The sequence below is a fragment of the Ictidomys tridecemlineatus genome, chromosome 5 (assembly GCF_052094955.1).
Source record: "Ictidomys tridecemlineatus isolate mIctTri1 chromosome 5, mIctTri1.hap1, whole genome shotgun sequence".
Taxonomy (NCBI): Eukaryota; Metazoa; Chordata; class Mammalia; order Rodentia; family Sciuridae; genus Ictidomys; species Ictidomys tridecemlineatus.
The window spans coordinates 79686983-79708602 of NC_135481.1; the positions used below are offsets into that span (position 1 = coordinate 79686983).

A 21620-nucleotide genomic window follows, 5' to 3' on the forward strand; every position below is an offset into this window, starting at 1 on the left:
CTGAATCACGTGGTGCATACGCTCCAAAGGCTCACCCTTAAGAAATACGAGGTCTTCCTTATTCTAGCCTTCAAAATCGGTTTTGCATTTTGCATCTCTGCTTCCCCCCAGATACCATAATTGCTGTATCCTCCGTTACACCTACAGTGGCCGTTTTTTTCCTTTAGCCAAGACTTCCGCCCACATCAAAGATGGCGGTTGGGCGGCCTTCTTAATCTCTACGGAGTTTGGCAGAGTCTGACGTCCGAGCTGGTGGGGTGGAGCGGTTAATAAACAGCAAATGCCGGAGCTACTGCGCGGAATTCTGCCATGGACTGGAAAGAAGTGCTTCGCAGGCGATTAACGACGCCCAACACCGATCCAAACAGTGAGTTTGGGAGCCGCCTGCTGGGATAGCCCGGCCCTAAACTAGAGGAGGGGGAAGAAAGGGGAGGAGGAGCAAGTGAAAGCCCTGCTTTTCACTTCTGACGTACTTCTGGACAAAGGAGGCGGAGTGGAGTATGCTTTGGGCTTCCAAAAGGATTGAACCACACTTCTTTAGCCTGAGCTTCTGACTTCCAGGGTCTTGGTCTAGACTTGTGAGAAATAACAGAATAACCCTGGCTCCAACAACTCTTAAACCTCACTGGGACTTATAATTCATTGATCCTGTGGTCTTTTTGCTGTCGAACTTTTCACTTTCCTCCTTCCCCATTTTAGATTTTATATTCCTTTTTTACTTAACCCTTATCCTTCATATTTGGCATATGAACCCACCTGGTTAAATCTTTCCTATTATACGCTCTCACAGGGCTGCTGAAATTGGCTGGGAGAAAAACAACTGTGGTGAATTGTCTCAATCCACCAACCTAAAGTGTTCCTCTAGGCATTCACTATACACTGAATTTCTCCCAAACCTCCAGTTTGTCCTCACCTTCAGTTGATGACCTTGTTTGTTTTTTAAAATATATCTCATTGAGAAAGTAGTAGTCGAAGGAGAACTTCACGTGTTCCCATTTACCATTTCTGTCAGCTGCTGGCCATGGGTGGCCAAACACTTTGTCTCATTTGTCTGAATGAACAGTTCATGCTCCTACTCAAGAGGAGTAATTTCAGTATTGCACTAGATAACATAGATTCCATTCCCTTCCTTTTTTTCCCCCTCCTTCCATGCTGGGAGTCAAACCCAAAGCCTTGTGCAAGTGTTCTACCATTAAGCTAAACCATTAGCTCTACACACATTCACTTTCTTTAACTGATTTCTCTCCATTTTTAACCTTCCTCTCATAATCATCAAAATTTCCTTGTCTTCTGGACCATTTCTTTTTTCTTTCTTCCTTTCTTCCTTCCTTCCCTCCTTCCCTCCTTCCCTCCTTCCCTGAACCCCAGAAGTGCTTCTCCACTGAACTACGTCCCCAGTTGTCTTTTTTTTTTCTTTTCAATTTTGAGACAGTGTCTTGCTAAATTGCTGAGGTTCTTAGTAAGTTGCTGAAGTTGACCTTGAATTTGTAATTCTCCTGCCTTAGCCTCCCCATTTGCTGAGATTACAGGTATAAAACACGATGTCGTTCTATAATATTCCCCACATTAAGAAAAAGTTATTTGAACCCACAATCCCTTTAGCTTCTGCTACATTTCTTTGAACTCTTTTTAGGCCTACTTCTGGCACCAGGGATGTAGCTCAGTGGTAAAGTAAAATCTACAGCATAAACACACAAAAAAGGAATGCCTCTCAAACAAGTTGCCTGTACTTCTACTTTCTTTTCATCATAGTTTTTTTTTTTTAGTTGTAGATGGACACAATACCTTTATTTTGATTATTTTTATATGGTGCCAGGATCGAACCCAGTGCCTATGCATGCTCAGCAAGTGTTACACCACTGAGTCACAACCCCGGCCCCTCACCATAGTTCTTGAACATACTCCATTTTTTAACATATACTTATTACATGCTTATTATGTACCTAGTAATATTCTAGTCTACAGCAGTGAGTAAAACAACAAAAATCCCTTTACTTTTGGGGCATGATGGCATACATCTATAATCCCAACTACTCAGAAGACTGAGGCAAGAGTCAAGTTCCAGGCCAGCCTCAGCAATTTAAGGAAGCCCTGTCTCAAAATAGAAAGGGTTAGGGATGTAGCTTAGTGGTAAAGCATCTCTGGGTTTAATCCCTAGCACTTTTTTTTGGAGCTGGGGAAGGCCCAAACTCCCTGTCCTTGTATAATTTACACTTTAGTGTGGGGAGAGAAGAAAAATAACAAAAATAATAAGCTCTCTAGCACTGTGGCGCAAGCCTGTGATCCCAGTGACTCAGGAGGCTGAGGCAGGAGGATCATGAGTTCAAAGCCAGCCTCAGCAAAAGTGAGACCTTGTCTCTAAATAAAATACAAAATAGGGCTGGGACTGTGGTTCAATGGTCAAGTGTCCTTTAGTTCATTCATTCCCTGGTACCCACCCCCCACCAAAAAAAAAGTTATCTAGGTTGTACAGATAATAGCTCCTTTTTAAGGCCATTTCCGCATCAGTGTATTAGATCCCATCCTTTGTGCTCAATCCCTTTTTTACCTACTCAAAGATGTACCTTTTTTTCCACATTTTTTATTGGTATATTAATAGTTATACATAATGGTGTGATTTGTTGTCACATATTTGTATGTGCACATAATATAACAACATATTTTGGCCAATATCATTCTCCCCAATACTTTCTTCCTCCCTCTCCACCTCTCACCTCTTGGTCCCTTTTATCTACTGATCTTCCTTTGATTTTCATGAGATCTGCTCCCATCTGTCTTTTCTTTTTTCCTCTCTAGTTTCCACATATGAGAGAAAACATATGACCCTTGACCTTCTGAGTTTCTCTTACTTTGCTTAACATAATAGTCTTTAGTTGTATCCATTTTTCTGCAAATGACATAATTTCATTTTTTCTTTATGGCTAAATGGAACTTCATTGTGCATATATACACATTTTCTTTATCTATTCATCCATCGATGGATACTTATTCTGGTTCCATAGTTTGGCTGTTGTGAATGTGCTGCTATAAACATGGGTAGGCATGTATCACTGTAGTATGATGACTTTTCAGGATAAATACTGAGGAGTGGTATACCTGAATCATATGATGGTTCCATTCTAGTTTTTTAAGGAACCTCCATACTGATTTCCATAATGGTTGTACTAATTTACAATCCCACCAACAACGTACTCACATCCTCTCCAGCATTTATTATCATTTGTATTCTTGATTCCTGTCTTTCTGACTGGTGTAAGCTGAAATCTTAGTGTAGTTTTGATTTGAGTTTCTCTAATTGCTAATGATGTTGAATATTTTTTCAATATATTTATTGATCATTTGTATTTCTTATTTTGAGAAGTGTTTATATAATTCCTTTGCCCATTTATTAATTGGATTATTTGTTTTTTATGTAAAATTATTTGAGTTCTTTACATGTTCTAGATATTAATCTTCTGTCAGAAGAGTAGCTAGCAAAGATTTTTCTCCCATTTTGTGGGTTCTCTCTTAACATTCCTGATTGTATCCTTTGTTGTGTAGAAGCTTTTAATGATGCCATCCCATTTATTAACTCTTGGCATTATTTTCTTTAGAGGATCTCATAGTTGTATTCTTTTTTTTTTCTTTTTTAAAGAGAGAGAGAGAGAATTTTTTTTAATATTTATTTTTTAGTTTTCGGCGGACACAACATCTTTGTTTGTATGTGGTGCTGAGGATCGAACCCAGGCTGCACATGCCAGGCGAACACGCTACCGCTTGAGCCACATCCCCAGCCCCCTCATAGTTGTATTCTTAACAATTGCCTTCTTTCCTGCATCAGATTTTCTTAGTCATTCCTATTAGTATATAAAGGAAAATGTATTTTTTTATCTTAAACTTTTAAAAATATTTTTTTTAGTTGTAGATGAACACAATACCTTTCTTTTATTTATTTATTTTTGTGTGGTGCTGAGTATTGAACCCAGTACTTCACACATGCTAAGCAAGCACTCCCACCACTGAGCTACAACCCCATCTCCTTAAATAAACTTTTTTTTTTTTTAAGAGAGAGTGAGAGGAGAGAGAGAGAGAGAGAGAATTTTTTTTTAATATTTATTTTTTTAGTTCTCGGTGGACACAACATCTTTGTTGGTATGTGGTGCTGAGGCTCGAACCCAGGCCGCACGCATGACAGGCGAGCGCGCTACCGCTTGAGCCACATCCCCAGCCCCTTAAATAAACTTTTTTGCATTTATTTCTACCTCTAGATGTGCCTTATTTTTGTTTCTCTTATAACAATACTTCCTAAAAGCCTTTTTGGTTAAATCTCTATTCCTGTTTATCAAGCATCTTTAGTGATTTCCACATTGCTAAATTTGGTGGTAAGATGTGTTCTCATTTATTTGCAAAATTTTGCAGTTTTTTTTCCAATAGCACTGAGCCATATGCATAAAGAAATTGAATTATAGGTTTGTCCAAGGATAAAAATTAACATGAAAGATGCAACAAAAATACTGTCATAAAAGGAGTATAAGGGAACAAGAAGCTTGTTGGAGAAGAGACACAGAAAGACAAAAATAAACTTTTGAGAGAATAGATCATAGATTGAAAATTTCAGTGAAGCCCAAAGAGCAAATATTATGGCTCTGTGGTTTTCAATGACCAGACAAAATGATCTGATATGTATTAGAGTTTTAAGGATTTCAGAAGAGGAGCAGTAAGATCTGTGGTACTATAATGAAACTGAGTGACAGAGTAGAGATGAAAGCCTTTTTAAAGTCTTAGGGATCTCAGTCACTCACATAAATGTTTATTCATCTAAGTAAGGAGGACTGACTGAAAGAGACAGTTATGCACCAACAAGAGGCAGGTTGGAGGGTAATAGAGCCTTGAGGTTTGACTTCAGAAAGAGGTTTTTTTGCATAAGGGAGAGGAACAATGATTATGAAGTTGAAAATTCATGGAGTCAGAGGTTGTTTTATTTACTCCTAGCTCCAGTGTCTATGAAGATGTAGAAGAAGCTATTTTAGTGACAGATAGTGATCCTTAGTATTTCAAGAAAGTTAACATGAAATTCTGCAACTATTTTAATTAGACTATGGTATCTACAATGACTTGAGTAAAAATATTACTTGATTTTTAAGAGAGCTTTTCTCCCCTTAATCCTTTTTGTTATCAGATCAAAAAAGTGAACAAGAATTAAAAGATGAAGAAATGGATTTATTTACCAAATACTACTCAGAATGGAAAGGAGGTAGAAAAAACACAAATGAATTATATAAGACCATTCCTCGGTTTTATTATAGGGTAAGTGATATTTAATCAAATGTCTCTTAAAGTTTATAAATAAAATATAATTTAAAAATGGAATTAGAATTTTATATTTTAAAAAACAGAAGATTAAATTTAAATTTTGTATATTCTTCCATTCTAGTTGATCTTATTACTATTATGAAAATAAGTTGGGTTTTGCCCATTTTTTTTGAACTATGCTTCATTTTTATAGTACATATTAGTGTTAGTATTCTATTGGATTTTTTATGTTGTAGTATACAACACTATGTTATGAGATATAAAAATTTGCTCAAGGCTAAACTGAAAAATAGATGGAGATTGGAAAACTTAAAAATGATTCACTTAATTAATTATATGTTTCCTTGTGCCAAAACTGTAAAGAAGTCTTTGAAGGGGGCATAGACAAAACAGTAAGGCCTTAAGAAAACTATTTATACTGAAAAGTGAAATCTACCAAAAGAATAAGACCTATTTAGTAGTATGTAAAAGGTAACCACTATAGAAAAGTTAACTTTGGAATCTTAGCTGGATGTCTCTTGAACATGATATCTTCTAAATTTATTCATTATAATATTAAACATTATGTTTAACTGGCATTCTTAGGGATTGAAATGTTAATATGAATTATTGAAACATTTCTTCCAGGAAAAAACTTTTAAGAAAAAAGTATTTTTCACCTGGCATGGTGGCACAAGCCTATAATTCCAGGGACTAAGGCAGGAGGATTACAAATTTGAGGCCCGATTTAGTGATTTAATGTGGCCCTAAGCAATTTAGCAAGACCTTGTCTCAAAAAATAAAAAGGAAAAAGGGCTGCGGATGTGGCCCCCATGGTTGAGCACCCCTAGGTTCAATTTTCGGTACCAAAACAAATACAGTTTTTACGTGAATCCTTCTACATATTTCTGTGAGAGAGTATACATGTTCTTTTTTAACAAAAATGAGATCACATCATATATGCTTTTTACTGTTTTTTCTGTTATTAAACAGACAACTAGACAAGTGAATGTTTTAATAACCTATAAGAGATGGAAGGGAATGGATATTTATTGAGTGCCTAATTACTGCAGAAGACTATACTTATTATCTCGTTTAAACTAGATTATCAAATAGTATCTTACTACTCCAGGAATACCCCTTGGGTAGGAATTTTGTGACCTTATTCCTGAGTTCAGGACTGAATTTTCTTGCACTTCCAAGATCAAATTTTGTCTTCCTTTCCTGGTTTCATTTAATTTCATTTCTTTCTTTTTTTTTTTCTTTGGGGGTGTGTGTGTGTGTGTGTGTGTGTGAGATATATATATATATATATATATATAGAGAGAGAGAGAGAGAGAGGGGGGGGGGGGAGGGAGAGAGAGGGAGAGAAACAGACTGGGAATTTAACACAGGATCTCATGCGTGCTTGGCAAGTGTTCTACCACTACATCCCCTGCACTTTAAAAAATTTTTATTTTAAGATAGGGTCTTGCTAAGTTGCCCAGGCTGGCCTGAAACTTATGATCTTCCTACAGCCTGCTGAGTTGCTGGGATTACAAGTATGTGTCACCATTCCTGGTTTTCCCTCCTTTTTTCTTTGACTGAACCCAGGGGCACTTTACCAATGAGCTACATCCTCTAGTCCTTTTTATTTTAAGATAAGGTCTCACTAAGTTGCTGAGGGCCTTGCTGAGTTATTGAGGCTAACCTTGAATTTATAATCCTCCTGGCTCAACCTCCTGGGATCACAGGCATATGCCACTGTACCCAACTCCTCCCCTTTTTTCTTTTTTCTCTCTCTCTCTCTCTCTCTCTCTCTCTCTCTCTCTCTCTCTCTTTCTCTCATTTCTACTTTGCTGGGGGCCAAACTCAGGGCCTTGCACATACTAGACAAGCAGTATACCTCTGAGCTACATTACCAGCCCATCTCCCTTCTGGTTTCCGAAGGAATTCTTTTTCTCCTATCTTCTCTCTCCTCTCTGGGACCATTTCCAGATCCATTATTGTTTCCTGCCTGCAATTGTACATTTGTGAAAAGTTTTCTCTTCTTTCTTTTTCTTCTCCATGGCCTCATCCTTCAAAGAACATATATATAATTTTTAGTCACCATTTTTCTCCTCGTCTGATTAACTGGTTAACTGTCTGTGTCTCTCTCTTGTCCCTAATTCCACCTCCTCCTCCAAATAATTCTTTCTCTATTCTTTTCTACATCCCTTTTGATGAGAAGGATGGCCTCTTTGAGATTTGGAAATGAAAGATGAAAACCACAACATCCAATTTGTACCAAGGGCTACTGAGGTACATTTAATAGAGCAAGGATAATGTAGAAAAGGAGGAAGAAATCCTTAAAACATATTGTTTTAATTGAGGTTGAAATGAGTATTCTGAAGCTCTGTTTATGGAAATTATCTCATTTGGCAAACCCTCTGCCTTGTAAGACAACATAATAGACACTGACTTAACCATCTCTAAGAAGGAAGGTGATCCAGTCTCAACAGGCATGCTTTCCTATGTCTGTCAGTCTTAAACTAGTCCTACTTTAATTCAGTATCAGTCTGAGGTCACAATGGAAACACAATACTTTTTTTTTTTTTTTTTTTTTTTTTTTTTGGGTACTGGGGATTGAACTCAGGGGCACTCAATCACTGAGCCACATCCCCAGCCCTTTTTGTATTTTTTATTAAGAGACAGGGTCTCATTGAGTTGCTTAGCACCTCGCTTTTGCTAAGGCTGGCTTTGAACTCATGATCCTCCTGACTCAGTCTCCCAAGCTGATGGGATTTCAGGCATGCAGCACCAAGCCCATCGGAAACACAATGCTTTAAGAGCTTTAAGAACATAAAATAAGCTAGGTACTGTGGCACATGCCTGTAATCGGAGCAGCTCTGGAGGCTGAACCAGGAGGATTGCAAATTCAAAGCCAGTCTCAGCAGCTGGGAGACACTAAACAACTCAGTGAGACCTTGTCTCTAAATAAAATACAAAATAGGGCTAGGGATGTGGCTCAGTGGTTGAGTGTCCCTGAATTCAATCCTACCACCTGCCAAAAAAGAATATAGAATAAACTTGGACTAGACTATAGCTTTTTCAAGGCAGAGATCTAGCATTGCTGTTCACTAAATTGTTTGTGGATCTCTTTTTGTTAAATGAATGTTAAGCAAAATTAAGGTAAGAATCAAAAAACAAACAGAGGAAGTGCCATGTAGTTATCTCATGAAGTCATGTAATATTTTACATGATTCAATTTACAATTTACCTGTAGAAATTTACAATGTGTTTTTAGTTGCCAGCTGAAGATGAGGTTTTACTACAGAAATTAAGAGAGGAATCCAGAGCTGTTTTTCTCCAAAGGAAAAGCAGAGAACTCTTAGATAATGAAGAATTACAGGTAAGATCAAGTTAGAAGTTAACCATTTCTTATTGTTATCTACTTAAATCATGTAGGATCTCAGGGTGCCTAGTGACTTAGTAGTGCAGAATGGTAATGTATAAGGTGGCCACAAGAATCAGCTGCTGAGCTTGCATGGGCCATTATCCTCTAAGGGTAGTGTTGTTAAGTTTATTTCTTTTTAAGTCCCTGTATGATTCTAATGTCAGGTCAGATTGCAGAGCTTCAAATCCCAGTCCTACTCTGCGACCTTAGACAATGGACTTAATATCTCTGTGATGCAATTCTCAACTGTAAAGTAGGTATAAATACATTACATTATACATAGTTAAGTGGATTAAGGAGAAATTATATTTGAAAAACTTCTGACTTAGTAGGCACTATAAATGTTAGCTATTTTATATCTTTTTAAAAAAATTTTTGTAGTCATAGGAACAGCATGCCTTTATTTTATTTGCTTAATTTTTTTGCAGTGCAAAGGATCTAACCCAATGTTTCACTCATGCTAGACAAGCACTCTGCTGCTAAGCTCCAGCCCCAGCCCCGCTGTTTTATGTCTTAATATTACATCTCTACTATTAGACTATCATTTCAATGGAAATGTTGCATTTGACTACATTTGAAAAAAATTTAACATTTTCATTTCTGTAATTCTTGGTAAGAACTTATGGTTTTTGTTGGACAAACACCAGACACCACCTATGATTGGAGAGGAAGCAATGATCAATTATGAAAATTTTTTGAAGGTTGGCGAAAAGGCTGGACCAAAATGCAAGTAAGAATAATTAACAGAGGCATAGCATTTTAAATACCTTGACTGTTAAGGAAAATTTAAGTCTGTCATATGACATTAAAGACAATTTGAGCTATTAATGAAATTTAATAAAATAATTTATAATCAAGAAAAAGTATATTGTATGAAGATTAAAAGAAATAGTTGACAGTTTAAGATGTCTTTTTTTAGTGTAACTGCCAAATACCAATTTTTAAAATGTTTTTATTAGTGCATTTATAGTTATTTAATAGTTGGGTTCATTCTGACAGAATCATACACGTATGAAATTTAATTTGCTCCCTGATTTCTTGTCTTTCCCTCCCTGTATTCCTTTCCTCTACTCACCTATCTTTATTTACTAATTTATTTATTTTTAATTGGTGTTTTAAAGATATACATAAAGGTGGAATTCACTGTGATATATTTATACATGCACATAGCATGGTTTTGTTAAATGCATTAGGACTTCATTCTTAACACAGGAGAATGTAAAGAAAAAAATGAATGCAATGATAAATGGCTTAATATTTTAAGTTTTTGAACTACATGTTTTCTATACTTATTGCTTTTAATTTTTTCACTTTGATTTTAAATATATAAATTTATGCTGTTTGCTAATTCACTTAGAAATCATTTTTTAATATTATGTTGGCAGAATACTCTAGTCTTTTCTTTCTTTTCTTAGGCAATTTTTCACTGCAAAAGTCTTTGCTAAACTCCTTCATACAGATTCTTATGGAAGAATTTCCATCATGCAATTCTTTAACTATGTCATGCGAAAAGGTAATCAATTTTCTTTGTGCTTGATTGAATTCCTTCCATCTAGAAATCAAGTAAATTTCTAGTCTGCTTCTATAGTATTTCTTCATGTGAAACAACTCTTTTACTTGAATTTGAATAGCAGGATTTCTTGTCTTTTTAACAATACATGATTATGTACATATTATTATAATGACTCTTAGGGAGCTTCCTAAAGCTGGTATTTTATATTTTAAATTTGGGTTCCTTATTATAAAAATAAAATTTCATGTACCCTAAAGATAATAGCTGATTAGAAATACTGAAAGGTGAACCAAGAATTTTAATGTATGGTGATTTGAAATAATTTTAGTTTACTAGTAATTTTATTTCATCAATATGCTACAAGTTGGAGCTGGGGTTGTGGCTCAGTAGCAGAGCTCTCACCTAGCATGGGCAAGGCCTTGGTTTGATCCCCAATACCACATAAAAATAAATAAATAAAGATATTGTGTCCAACTACAACTAAAAAATAAATATTTTAAAAAATGCTATAAGTTGAGTTGTTTTAAAGGATAGTTTCAAATCCTTGATTGTTGCATCAATTTTAAGGAGCCTCTATTAAACAATTTGTAGTTGTTATGATTTCTGTTAAATACCATAATAATCTGTGAAATCTTGTTGTGTACCATCTTTTTCTTGGCTGCTGTAATCAACCTCAGTAGAATGAAAGCAGCTTCATTGAAGATGTAACATTCTGTTAGCTACTCCTATTTGGTGGAACACCAACTTTAATAGGTAAAGAATGATTTCTTCAAGGGTATCAGTTTTATTTTTATTTTTTTAAAATATTTATTTTTTAGTTGTAGTTGGACACAGTACCTTTATTTTACTTATGTATTTTTATGTGGTGCTGAGAATCAAAACCAGGGTCTCGAAAGTGCAAGGCGAGCGCTCAAATGCTGAGCCTCAACCCCAACCCCAAGGATGTCGGTTTTATTGTGGCTTTGGTCATAATAGAAGTGTTGAAATCTGCCATTCAATGGTATGTTTGTTTTGTTTGAAACAATTTTAGGATTAATGATTACTCAGTGTGTATGAGAAGAAATAGGTTTTTAGAGTTAATAGATGGGTTTTTTTATGGATGATAGGTGGCTATAAAGAAAGCTATAAATAGGGTTGTGACTCAGTGGTAAAGTGCTTGCCTAGCACATGTTAGCTTTTTTTGTGTGTGTGTGTGTGGTACTAGGGGTTGAACCCAGGGGCTTTCTAATACTGAGTTATATCACCAGCCCTTTTCATTTTGTGAGACAGAGTCTCACTAAATTGCATAGGCCAGCCTTGAATTTGTGATCCTCCTGCCTCAGGCTCCCACATCTCTGGGATTATAGGCTAAGCGACTGTGTCCAGCTCTAATCTAGCATTTCACCTCTTCTTCCACACACATACATATACACACTAAAGGATAGGTGTTAATAATTGCATTGCATTTTTTTCTTTATTGTCAGTTTGGCTTCATCAAACAAGAATAGGACTCAGTTTATATGATGTTGCTGGTCAAGGGTACCTTCGGGAATCTGTAAGTATTAACTTGCTTTTAATCACTATTATAGACACCAGTATGTTAAACAGTAGTTATCACTGAGTATTGAGATTAAGGTGATTCTTACTACATTTGGTTTCTCAGTTTTTGTGTTTTTCTATTTTATAAGCAATATGTTTACTATAAAGTTTTAAATGCATTTTGACCATTTAGATTCCTTTTTAGATTCTTATACTTCAAGCTTTTTTTAAAAAAGGCCTTCCAAAGGGGAAAATGCAGAGAATGTGATGTTTTAACAGGTTTAAAAATCACTGAAGAAATAGTGAAAACTTTTTCTCTCTCTTGAATGGTATTAATATGTGACTTTTAAGAAGGGCCGGGGATTTATTTATTTTTTTAATCATCAATGGACCTTTATTTTATTTATTCTTATGGGGTGTTGAGAATCAAACCCAGTGCCTCACACATGCTAACAAGTACTCTACCACTGCACTACAACCTCAGGACTGGGCCAGGAATTTTTAAAGAAATATAAGAGATGTGATTGTATTCCCACCTGCAGGTTTAGGGCTATAAGGTCAATTATGAAAGGAATCTTTATTCCTTACTAGATACTAATGTATTTAGGTATAAGTTATCAATAAAGAATTATAAGCTCAAATGAAAAAAATACTAAAAACATCAAAAAAAAAACAATATAAGCTCATGATACAGATGACTATACTTTTTATAAGTATGGGCATCTAAACTACATATACGTTTTCAGCTCAAGTTTTTTCCCCCCAAATATAGAATCTTTTTCTAGTGTTGTAGGAGGTCAGTGAAGGGAATGGGGCATAAGTATGTGCTAGGTTAATTAAATAATATTTGAATGTATGACTTAAATAAATGTAAATTAATTCCTCATTACATTTGTTATAGTTCCTTTTATAATTAATATCTTGAAACTGGCCCTGAACTTGCAATCCTCCTGTCTTAGCCTCCTGAATTACTGGTATAATAATTTCTTGAGGGGCTGGGGATGTGGCTCAAGCGGTACCGCGCTCGCCTGGCATGCGTGCTGCCCGGGTTTGATCCTCAGCACCACATACCAACAAAGATGTTGTGTCCGCCAAAAACTAAAAAATAAATATTAAAATTAAAAAATAATAATAATAATAATTTCTTGAAGTCTGTTTAGCCCAGATTTCTTTAGATAGAATCTTTTAGCTCATTCTAAACACTGGCACTGTACAACCTTTCCAGTGTGTTTTGTCTATTAAAGTTTAGATCAAGGGGAGGGGAGGGGAAGTGGGGATAGCAAGGGCAGCAGAATAAAGTAGACATTATTATTGCTGTATGTATATAGGTGACTGTATGACCAATGTGATTCTGCAACTTGTACAATCAGAAAAATGAGAAATTGTACCCCATTTGATTCATATGTATGAATTGTCAAGATCATTGTACTGTCATGTGTAACTAATAAAAAAAAGTTTAGATTAGCTTGAAAGTCAAAGGCTCTTGCCTCTGTCTACCACTCTGTAGCACGGAAAATATAGTCACTTGTTGATACTTATTCATAGGACAGGTTTTAGAGTACTTACCTAGCTCTGAGAATTGTCCTTAGCACTTAATTTGGTTTACGAAACGTACTCTCCTATTATTGTATGTCTTGCCTCTTTCCATAGATGGAAATAAAAATTGAAAGAGATGAGGACCAGAGAGAAAACACTGTATATCCACAGTTATTATTTTTAAAAGGGAATTTTTTTTTCTTTCTCTCTCAGTGAAAAGAAACACTTCTCTCAAAGAAAAATGTCTTTCTCCCAGCCTTGGTACTTTTCTATTTGAAACCAGGCATTGTATTTTAGGACAGTGACTGCTAGACTAACATTTATAATTTGAGTATTATATGCAAACTTTCATTTACATTTATTAAATAAGTAGTGACAAGTCATATGGGGAAAATAAATTAGGGTACTAGGCAAGAGTATGATAGGGTCAGGAGACTATTTTAGATAGGATGGAAGGGGTACCTCTTTGAAATAGTGATTAAGTTTTAGCCATAGAGGATGAGAAAGAAGTCAGCATAATGAAGATATAGCACAGAAGGAACAGCAAGTATTGTGTCCTCAAGACACAATTAAATCTGACCTGTTCTATGAACAAAAGGAAGCCAAGGTGGCTAAAACATATGATCAAGAGTTAGAACAACAGGGCTGGGGATGTGGCTCAAGTGGTAAGCATGCTCGCCTGGCATGCGTGCGGCCCGGGTTTGATCCTCAGCACCACATACCAACAAAGATGTTGTGTCCGCCGAGAACTAAAAAATAAATATTAAATTAAAAAAAAAAAGAGTTAGAACAACAGGAGATGAAGTCAGAGAAGTAGGCAGGGGGCCACATACAAAGCATTTTAGGCCATGGTATGAAGTTTGGATTCATATTGAGGTTAATGGGAAGCCCTTGGAACTTTAAAAGCTGAGTGTGTCAGAACATGGCTTACATTATTAGTTCTACCATAATTTTTTAAAAATTCTTTTTTGGTGGTACTGGAGATGGAACCTATGACCTTACATGTGTTAGGTAAGTGCTCTACTACTGAGCTACCTCTGAAGCCCATGGTTTACATTTTTAAAGATCACTCTGGATGTTGTGTGGAGATTTGTAAGGAGCCTAGAATGGAAGCGGGATTCATGTACTGCAGTAGTCCAAGTGACATGATAGTGTCGTTGATCAGGATAATAGGTGGCTATAAAGAAAGCTATAAATAGGGTTATGGCTCAGTGGTAGAGCGCTTGCCTAGCACATGTGAGGCACTAGGCTCAATCCTTAGCACCACATAAAAATAAATAAATCAAAGGCATTCTTCCATCTGTAACTACAAAAAAAATTACAAGAAAGCTATAAATAGATTAACCAAGATATATTTTGAACACCCCTGCCCCCGGCATAAAAAAAAAAAAAAAAAAAGCTAGATTAAATATTGCAGGTAAGGAACAGGGACATTGGTAAAGGAAAGATGGGAACCAAAGTTGAGTCTTCAGTTTTTATTTTGAATAACTGTTAGAATAAGGGGGAAGCAGTCAAGGACCAGGATTAGAACCGAAAAGAGAGTCCTATTTTGTACACATCAAGTTTTAGATGCCTTTTATTTTATAAATTTAGATTATAAAATATCTCAGATCTATCAGAAAGATGATACTTAAAATGGTTAAAGCAAAAATAAAGTTGTTTAATTTTAAAAACCAAGAGAGGCTTTCAAGATGTAAAATTGGAATAGGGAAAGTTTTCCTAAATATGGCACAACCAAGAAGACTACAAAAGAGTAAATTCAGTGAACTTAAACAAAAAATGTAAGGCAAAGATCATCATAAACAAAGTTAAAAGAAAACTGGAAAAGATATCTGAAACTCAGTCACAAAGACCAATTACCATAAAATATAAAAAGCTCTTAGAAATTAAAAAGAAATGGTAAGTAGAAAACTGGACAAAGGATATAAATAGTATGTAAAAAATAAAGTGCAAATGCTTCCATTTTTGATGATAGCATTGTAATTATAAATAGTATTTTTTTGACAAACTTATACATATAAGGAATTTTATTTCAATATCTATTTCTCCCACCCCTTTCCCCCCATCTCTTGCCTCCTTTTCTCCCTCATCTACTGATCTTCCTTTTATTTACTTTTTATTGCTACTTTCTGCATATACACAAAAGTGAAATTCCTTTTAGTACATTTATATATGTATATAGATTCATCCCATATTTCTTTCCCTTTCTCTTCCTCCCTCCCTCTCATTCTCCTACATTTTCTCCACTGATCTTTCCTATGTCTTTATGATATCTAATCCCCTCCCCCACCACCTTCTTTCCCTTATTTTGCTCTAGCTTTCACATATGAGAGAGCTGGCTCTCTTGATTTTCTGAGTCAGACATATTTCACTTAGCCTAATGTTCTCCATTTCCATCCATTTATTGGAAAATGCCATTATTTCATTCTTTTTTATAGCTGAGGAAAAGTTTGACCTCTTCTACGAACAAAAGGAAGCCCATCATCTATTGATGGGCACCTGGGTTGATTTCATAATTTGGCTAAACATTATAATGGATGTATCATTATAGTAGGCTGATTTTAGTTCTTTTGGATAAATGCCATGGAGTGGGATAGCTAAGTCGTATGGTAGTTCCATTTCTAGGTTTTGGGTTTTTTTTTTTTGTTTGTTTGTTTTTAGTTGTAGGTGAACACAATACCTTTATTTTATTTATTTATTTTTATGTGGTGTTGAGGATTGAACCCAGGGCCTCACACGTGCCAGACAAGCGCTCTACCACTGAGCTACAACCCTAGCCTTCTAGTCCTAGTTTTTTGAGGAATTTCTACACTGCTTTCCAAAGTGGTTGTACTAATACTAATTTGCAGTCTCACCAGCAGTGTTTGAGTATACCTTTTCCCTCACATCCTTGCCAGCATTTATTATTTAAAAAAAATTAGTTATAGGTGGACACAATGCCTTTATTTTTATTTATTTATTTTATGTTGTGCTGAGGATTAAACCCAATACCTCACTCGTGCTATGCAAGCACCCTATCACTGAGCCACAACCCCAGCCCTAGCATTTATTATTATTCATATTCTTGATAATTGCTATTCTGACTAGAATGAAATCTTAGAGTAGTTTTTATATGCATTTCCCTGATTGCTAGAGATATAGAACATTTCATATATCTGTTGGCCACTTGTGTTTCTTCTTTTAAGAAATGTCTGTTTAGTTATTTAGCCTATTTGTTGATTGGGTTATTTGTTTTTTTGGCATTGAGGGTTTTTTTTTTTTTTTGAGTTCTTTATATATTCTGGATATAAATCCTCTGTCAGAGGAGTAACTGGCAAAGATTTTTTTTCATTCCATAGGCTCTGTTTTCACTCTCTTAATCATTTTTTTTTTTTTTTTTTTTTTTTTTTTTTTTTTTTTTTTTTTTGCTCTGCAGGAGCTTTTTAATTTGATGGCAACAACTTACTGATTCTTGGTTTTACTTTTTAAGCTTTAGGGTCGTGTTGAGGAAGTCAGTGCTTTACCTATATAATGGAGTATTGACCATATGTTTTCTTCTGGCAGTTGCAAGGTTTCTGGTCTAATTCCCAAGTCTTTGATCCATTTTGATTTGAATTTTTTTGCAAGTGAAGACAGGGATATAATTTCATTCTTCTACATGTAAATATCTGGTTTTCCCAGCACTATTTGTTAAAAGGGTTCTTCTCTCCATTGTTTCCCGCACCCCCCCAGCTCATTTATCAACTATCAGATGACTGAAAGTATGTGGGTTTGTCTTTGTGTCTTCTAGTCCATTGGTTTTTGTATATATTTTGATGCCATTACCATGCAGTTTTTGCTACTATAGCTTTGTAGTATAACTTGTGTGCCAGTTTTCTCATGTTTTCAGAGGTCCTAGACTTGCATGTCTGTTGAGATGGATTCTCCTTCCTCTTTTACATATGTATCTGTACATGTGTAGTAATTTTTTGTTCTGGGATTTCTGTCTGTTTTTGATATGAGTAGATGTCAAGGAGTACCTAAAGTTCTCCTCTGGTTGTTTTTCCTTGGGGCCTAGTTTTGATTTGGGGTTTTTCTTTCCCCAATTCTATGAGCTGAAGTAATGTTTAGGATCCGGTGGGGCTAGATCATATGTGGAATGAGATTTACTGTTGCTTGGCTGAGTTGTAACTGTTTCTCAACAGCAGGATATCTACTCTGTGATCTTGAAGTGTCTCCCCTGTAGAGGAAATAGGGAGCCAGGACTAGCACTTATGTCAATTATAGATGTATAGTTTTGAGATAAATATCTGGTATCTACTTTGATATCTAATTGCCACCTATATAAGAAAGGTTGGGGTCAGCATTTAACATTACTGCCATCAATACAAAATTGTAGGCCAAATCAAGTATTCAACATCACCTGTCTACTATGTTGTGCCTCATATTAATAATCACAATAATATGAATGAAGTATGAATTACATTAACTATATAATTCTGTTATTTATTGGGATTCCAGTGTAAGACAAAATACAGTAGGAAGGTGAGAGAAAGTGAAATATTTTTAAAAAGAGATCATTAGAGGCAGGTAATGGGTACAGATGGTGGCTTTAAAAAAGAAAGAATAAAAGATTTGCAGAAAGTAATTAAGAAAGAGGACAGGGCATCAGGAAAATTTGATGGACTAGAAGTTAAGTATGGACAAACCATTAACTGTAAGATCAAAATAACTCAAACCTGCATATAATTGAACCTCACCTAAGACAAATCAAGGCTAAATAACAAATAGATGCAGAAGGAAGCAATTTTCATGAAAGTAAAATTAGATAACTATACATACATTTTTTAAACCTATCTGTATAGTGAGTACATACACACACCCACATACACACTTACAAAAAATCGTAAATAATGCAAAAAAATTGTAAAAATTAATATGATGAAATTTTTGCATCTTTTTTATTGGTGCATTACAGTTGTACATAATAGTGGGATTTGTTCTTACATATTTGTATATTCACACAATATAATAATATAATTTGACCAGTATTACTCCTTGGCATTTCCCCCTTCCCTCCCTTCTTCCTACCTCCAAATCTCTTTCCTCTTTTCTACTGATCTCACTTTGATTTTCATGAGACAACCCAACTTTCTTTTCCTTTTTCCTCTCTAGCTTCCACATATGAGAGAAAATATACAACCCTTGACCTTCTGAGTTTAGCTTATTTTGCTTAACGTAATGGTCCCAAGGTCCATCAGTTTTCCTGCAAATGACATAATTTCATTTTTCTTTATGATTGAATAAAAGTCAATTGTGTACACTTTATTTATGCATTTATGATTAAATGTTTGAAAAAAATTTAAATAATTAAAAATTGGGGCTGAGGTTGTATCTCAGTGGTAGAGCACTTGCCTAGCATTGTGAGGCATTGAGTTTGATCCTTAGCACCACATAAAAATAAATAAAACGAAGAAGGTATTGTGTCCATCTACAACTAAAAAAATTAAAATTAGGGTCTGGGGATGTGGCTCAAGCGGTAGCGCGCTCCCCTGGCATGCGTGCGGCCGGGGTTCGATCCTCAGCACCACATACAAACAAAGATGTTGTGTCCGCCGAGAACTAAAAAAATAAATATTAAAAATTCTCTCTCTCTCTCTCTCTCTCTAAAAAAAAAAAGACTTTGCAACAAAAAAATTAAAATTAAAATATTTTTTAAAAGTTTTAAAAAATAAAAGTTTAAAAAGAATATTTTAAAAATGGAAATATGAAGATGAAATGAGGAAAAAAATAAAGAAAAATCCTGGTGAGAAATAAAGGGCTTATTTCCAGTGAGGTGGTCAAAACTGTTGGCTGCAATGGATTTTCATTCCTCATATTTGTTTTTGGCTTTGTAACCCTTGGGTCAAGAATTGGAGGTTGTTAATCCCAGTGCCTTTGTGTTCCTCACTTAACTGCTAAGCTTTGTGCCTAGGAGGCACAGCTGGTTGTGCTTCTGATCTTTGCTACTGGTTTATGGTGAAGTAGCACAGTTTTGGTGCAGACACATTGTGTGTTCTGTGACAGGGGTGTTGCAGAGTTCTGAATTGAATATTCCAGTATTAAGGTTTAGTCTAGATTGAACTTTGAAACTCTGTTAATGGCTGTTTGAGAATTGCTCTACACCCACTATTGGGGTGATGCCAGTCTCTGCAGGATGTCTGGATTTCTAGGGTCCCTGGTAACAACCACTTTTAAGGCATAGGAGCAAAACCTCCACACATTTTACCTTCACAGCTATGAATATGAAATACCAGGTTTCTGCCCTGGAGTGCAGATTATCCCTGGTAACCACTGAAGCATAAGCAACAATGGGAGTTCCCTCCCTTAGGATCCATAGGCTGAATGATTCAGGGAAATTCTCTTTGTCCCTATTTTAGTTCAGGTGCCTTCTAGGAATTGTTTTGGTTAGCTGCAAGGGTTCCCAATCTCTTGTCTGTTGGTGCAGGGCTTGGGGACAAGGTGGCTTTTGCAGGTGGTGGGGGCCACTTTCTCTAGTAGTGCCAGCGGTGGAGAGTGCCACAGCAGTGGCAGTTCTCTGTGCCCAAAGTGCTTCCTCTCCTGTGGGAGTTATTTTTGGATTTACTTTCACTGAATCCCTTCTCCTTACAGACTCCAGGTCTGTTGAAATCAGACTTCTTCTCAAATCCACAGGTTACCCCAAGTTAATTTTTTAATTTTTTATCTGCTGGCCACACTGTCTCCTTTGTTTGTGCTGCACCTCCCTTCTTCTACTGCTGCTATCCATGCTGATGCCCAAGCTGGCACTTCTCTAACAAATTATTTCTTATGTTCAAGTTTCTGACTTCTGTGTCTATAATTTTGTTTGTTTGGTTAGTTGGGTTTTTTTGTTTGTTTGTTTGTTTGTTTTTTTATAGTTCACTATTTTCAGTGAGTTCCCTTAGTTACCCACCTCAATGAGAAACTGCCTTTCTGCTTTGTAAGTCTGGTGTTAAGGAGCTGTTGAGAAGTACATTTGTCCTCTAATCCTTCATCATCTCCCACTCACAAATGCTTCTTAATCATAAGAAAAAGCCTTAACTTCGCATAAGAAAATGCCTGATAAATCTATAGTAAGATACCTTTTTTTTAACCTGTCAGATAAACAGAGATCAAAAAATTTGATAATGCTTTTAATGAGATCCTCTTGGTAAGAGCCTCTGGCCCAAAATAAATCCCTAACAGTTCCATTTATTAACCAGATAATTCTAAACAAGTTAATGAAAGTATTCATTAAGTATTCTTTCGGCCACTTGAAAAAATACAAAGTTGAAAAAAATAATATTTTTCTTCATTCTTACATAGCAGTTACTACTAGGATGTGTGTGCCTATTGAACACTATATAACTACTCAAACTTGGAATAAGATTGGACACAGTAATCCTCACTTTCTATTCTACACTGAATTTTGTGTGGTACTTGCTTTATCACAAAATCCATCAAAAACCTAGCTTTGCAATGATTTGTTACAAATGAAATATATTGCAACATGAACCACCTTCAGCCAGTCCTAACAATGTCTGTCATGCAGTATCTGACAGATGTCATTGTTTCTCCTCAAAATTTAAAAATATCCTACTGCTGCCCTGTGAGTTCCCAAGCCCAGAGGCGCATAATTTGGGAACTATGGAAATAGCCTTCATGTCACTGGCCGGAATGTCAAATGCATATAGTGTTTATGGAGAAGGTGGGAGGTTTGCCAGTGTCAGTGAAATTATAAATATGCATATGCTTTGACCCAGCAGTTCCAGTTACAGAAATTAGATCCTGTATTCTTCTATAATATCTACAATGAAAAATTAGCTTAGCCCTTTCTTGTACTGTTTTTAGGGTAGTAAGATAAGACGAGAAACAACATACATGTCTGTCAGTAGAAACCCAGTTAAATAAATTATGGTACATCCATAAAATGAAATAATAAAGTTATTTAAAATAGTAGCTCTTTGAGAACCAGTATGAATGACTATATACTGTTAATTGACAAAAGCATTTTTCATGGTATACAGCTACATTCTGTGTAAAAAGAGAGGCAGAAATATGCATAGATATGTATAGACTTGTAATTGCATCATTGTCTTTGGAAAGCCACATCAGAAGTTGATCATTTAAGCTTGATGAAATAGTGCACACTTGTCCCAGTTATTCTGGAGGCTGAGGCAGAAGGATCTCTTGAGCACAGGAATTCAAGCTACCCTAAGCAACATAATAAAATGTATTTTAAAAAGAGAGAGAAGATGATAATATAGGTTACCTGATGGGAGAGAAGGTGAGAGAAGACTTATTAATGAGTTTTTGTTTGTTCCTTTCAAATTTGAAACTATATCAAATGTATTACTTATTAAAAATAATGTTAAAAATTTTTAAAGGTAA

The 21620-nt window shown here is 35.6% G+C and overlaps 2 protein-coding genes across 4 annotated transcripts in view; one reads left to right on the forward strand and one right to left on the reverse strand.

Moving 5' to 3' along the window:
* The window catches only part of Prorp (protein only RNase P catalytic subunit), a 132810-nt gene extending 132528 nt beyond the window's left edge, over window positions 1-282 (reverse strand). Inside the window, exon 1 of one of the 2 annotated variants that reach the window (XM_013357452.4) lies at window positions 146-282. The gene's annotated coding sequence lies outside the window, so the exon portion shown is untranslated. Of the gene's footprint in view, window positions 1-35 lie in introns of both variants that reach the window. The other variant, XM_021724695.3, reaches the window with a different exon arrangement.
* The window catches only part of Ppp2r3c (protein phosphatase 2 regulatory subunit B''gamma), a 35705-nt gene continuing 14312 nt past the window's right edge, over window positions 228-21620 (forward strand). The window contains exons 1-6 of one of the 2 annotated variants that reach the window (XM_005322680.4): window positions 228-367; window positions 5159-5286; window positions 8537-8641; window positions 9304-9416; window positions 10102-10199; window positions 11663-11733. In XM_005322680.4, the coding sequence (XP_005322737.1) occupies window positions 310-367; window positions 5159-5286; window positions 8537-8641; window positions 9304-9416; window positions 10102-10199; window positions 11663-11733 (573 nt within the window). In that variant the 5' untranslated portion in view covers window positions 228-309. The remainder of the gene's footprint in view (window positions 368-5158; window positions 5287-8536; window positions 8642-9303; window positions 9417-10101; window positions 10200-11662; window positions 11734-21620) is intronic. The other variant, XM_013357454.4, reaches the window with a different exon arrangement.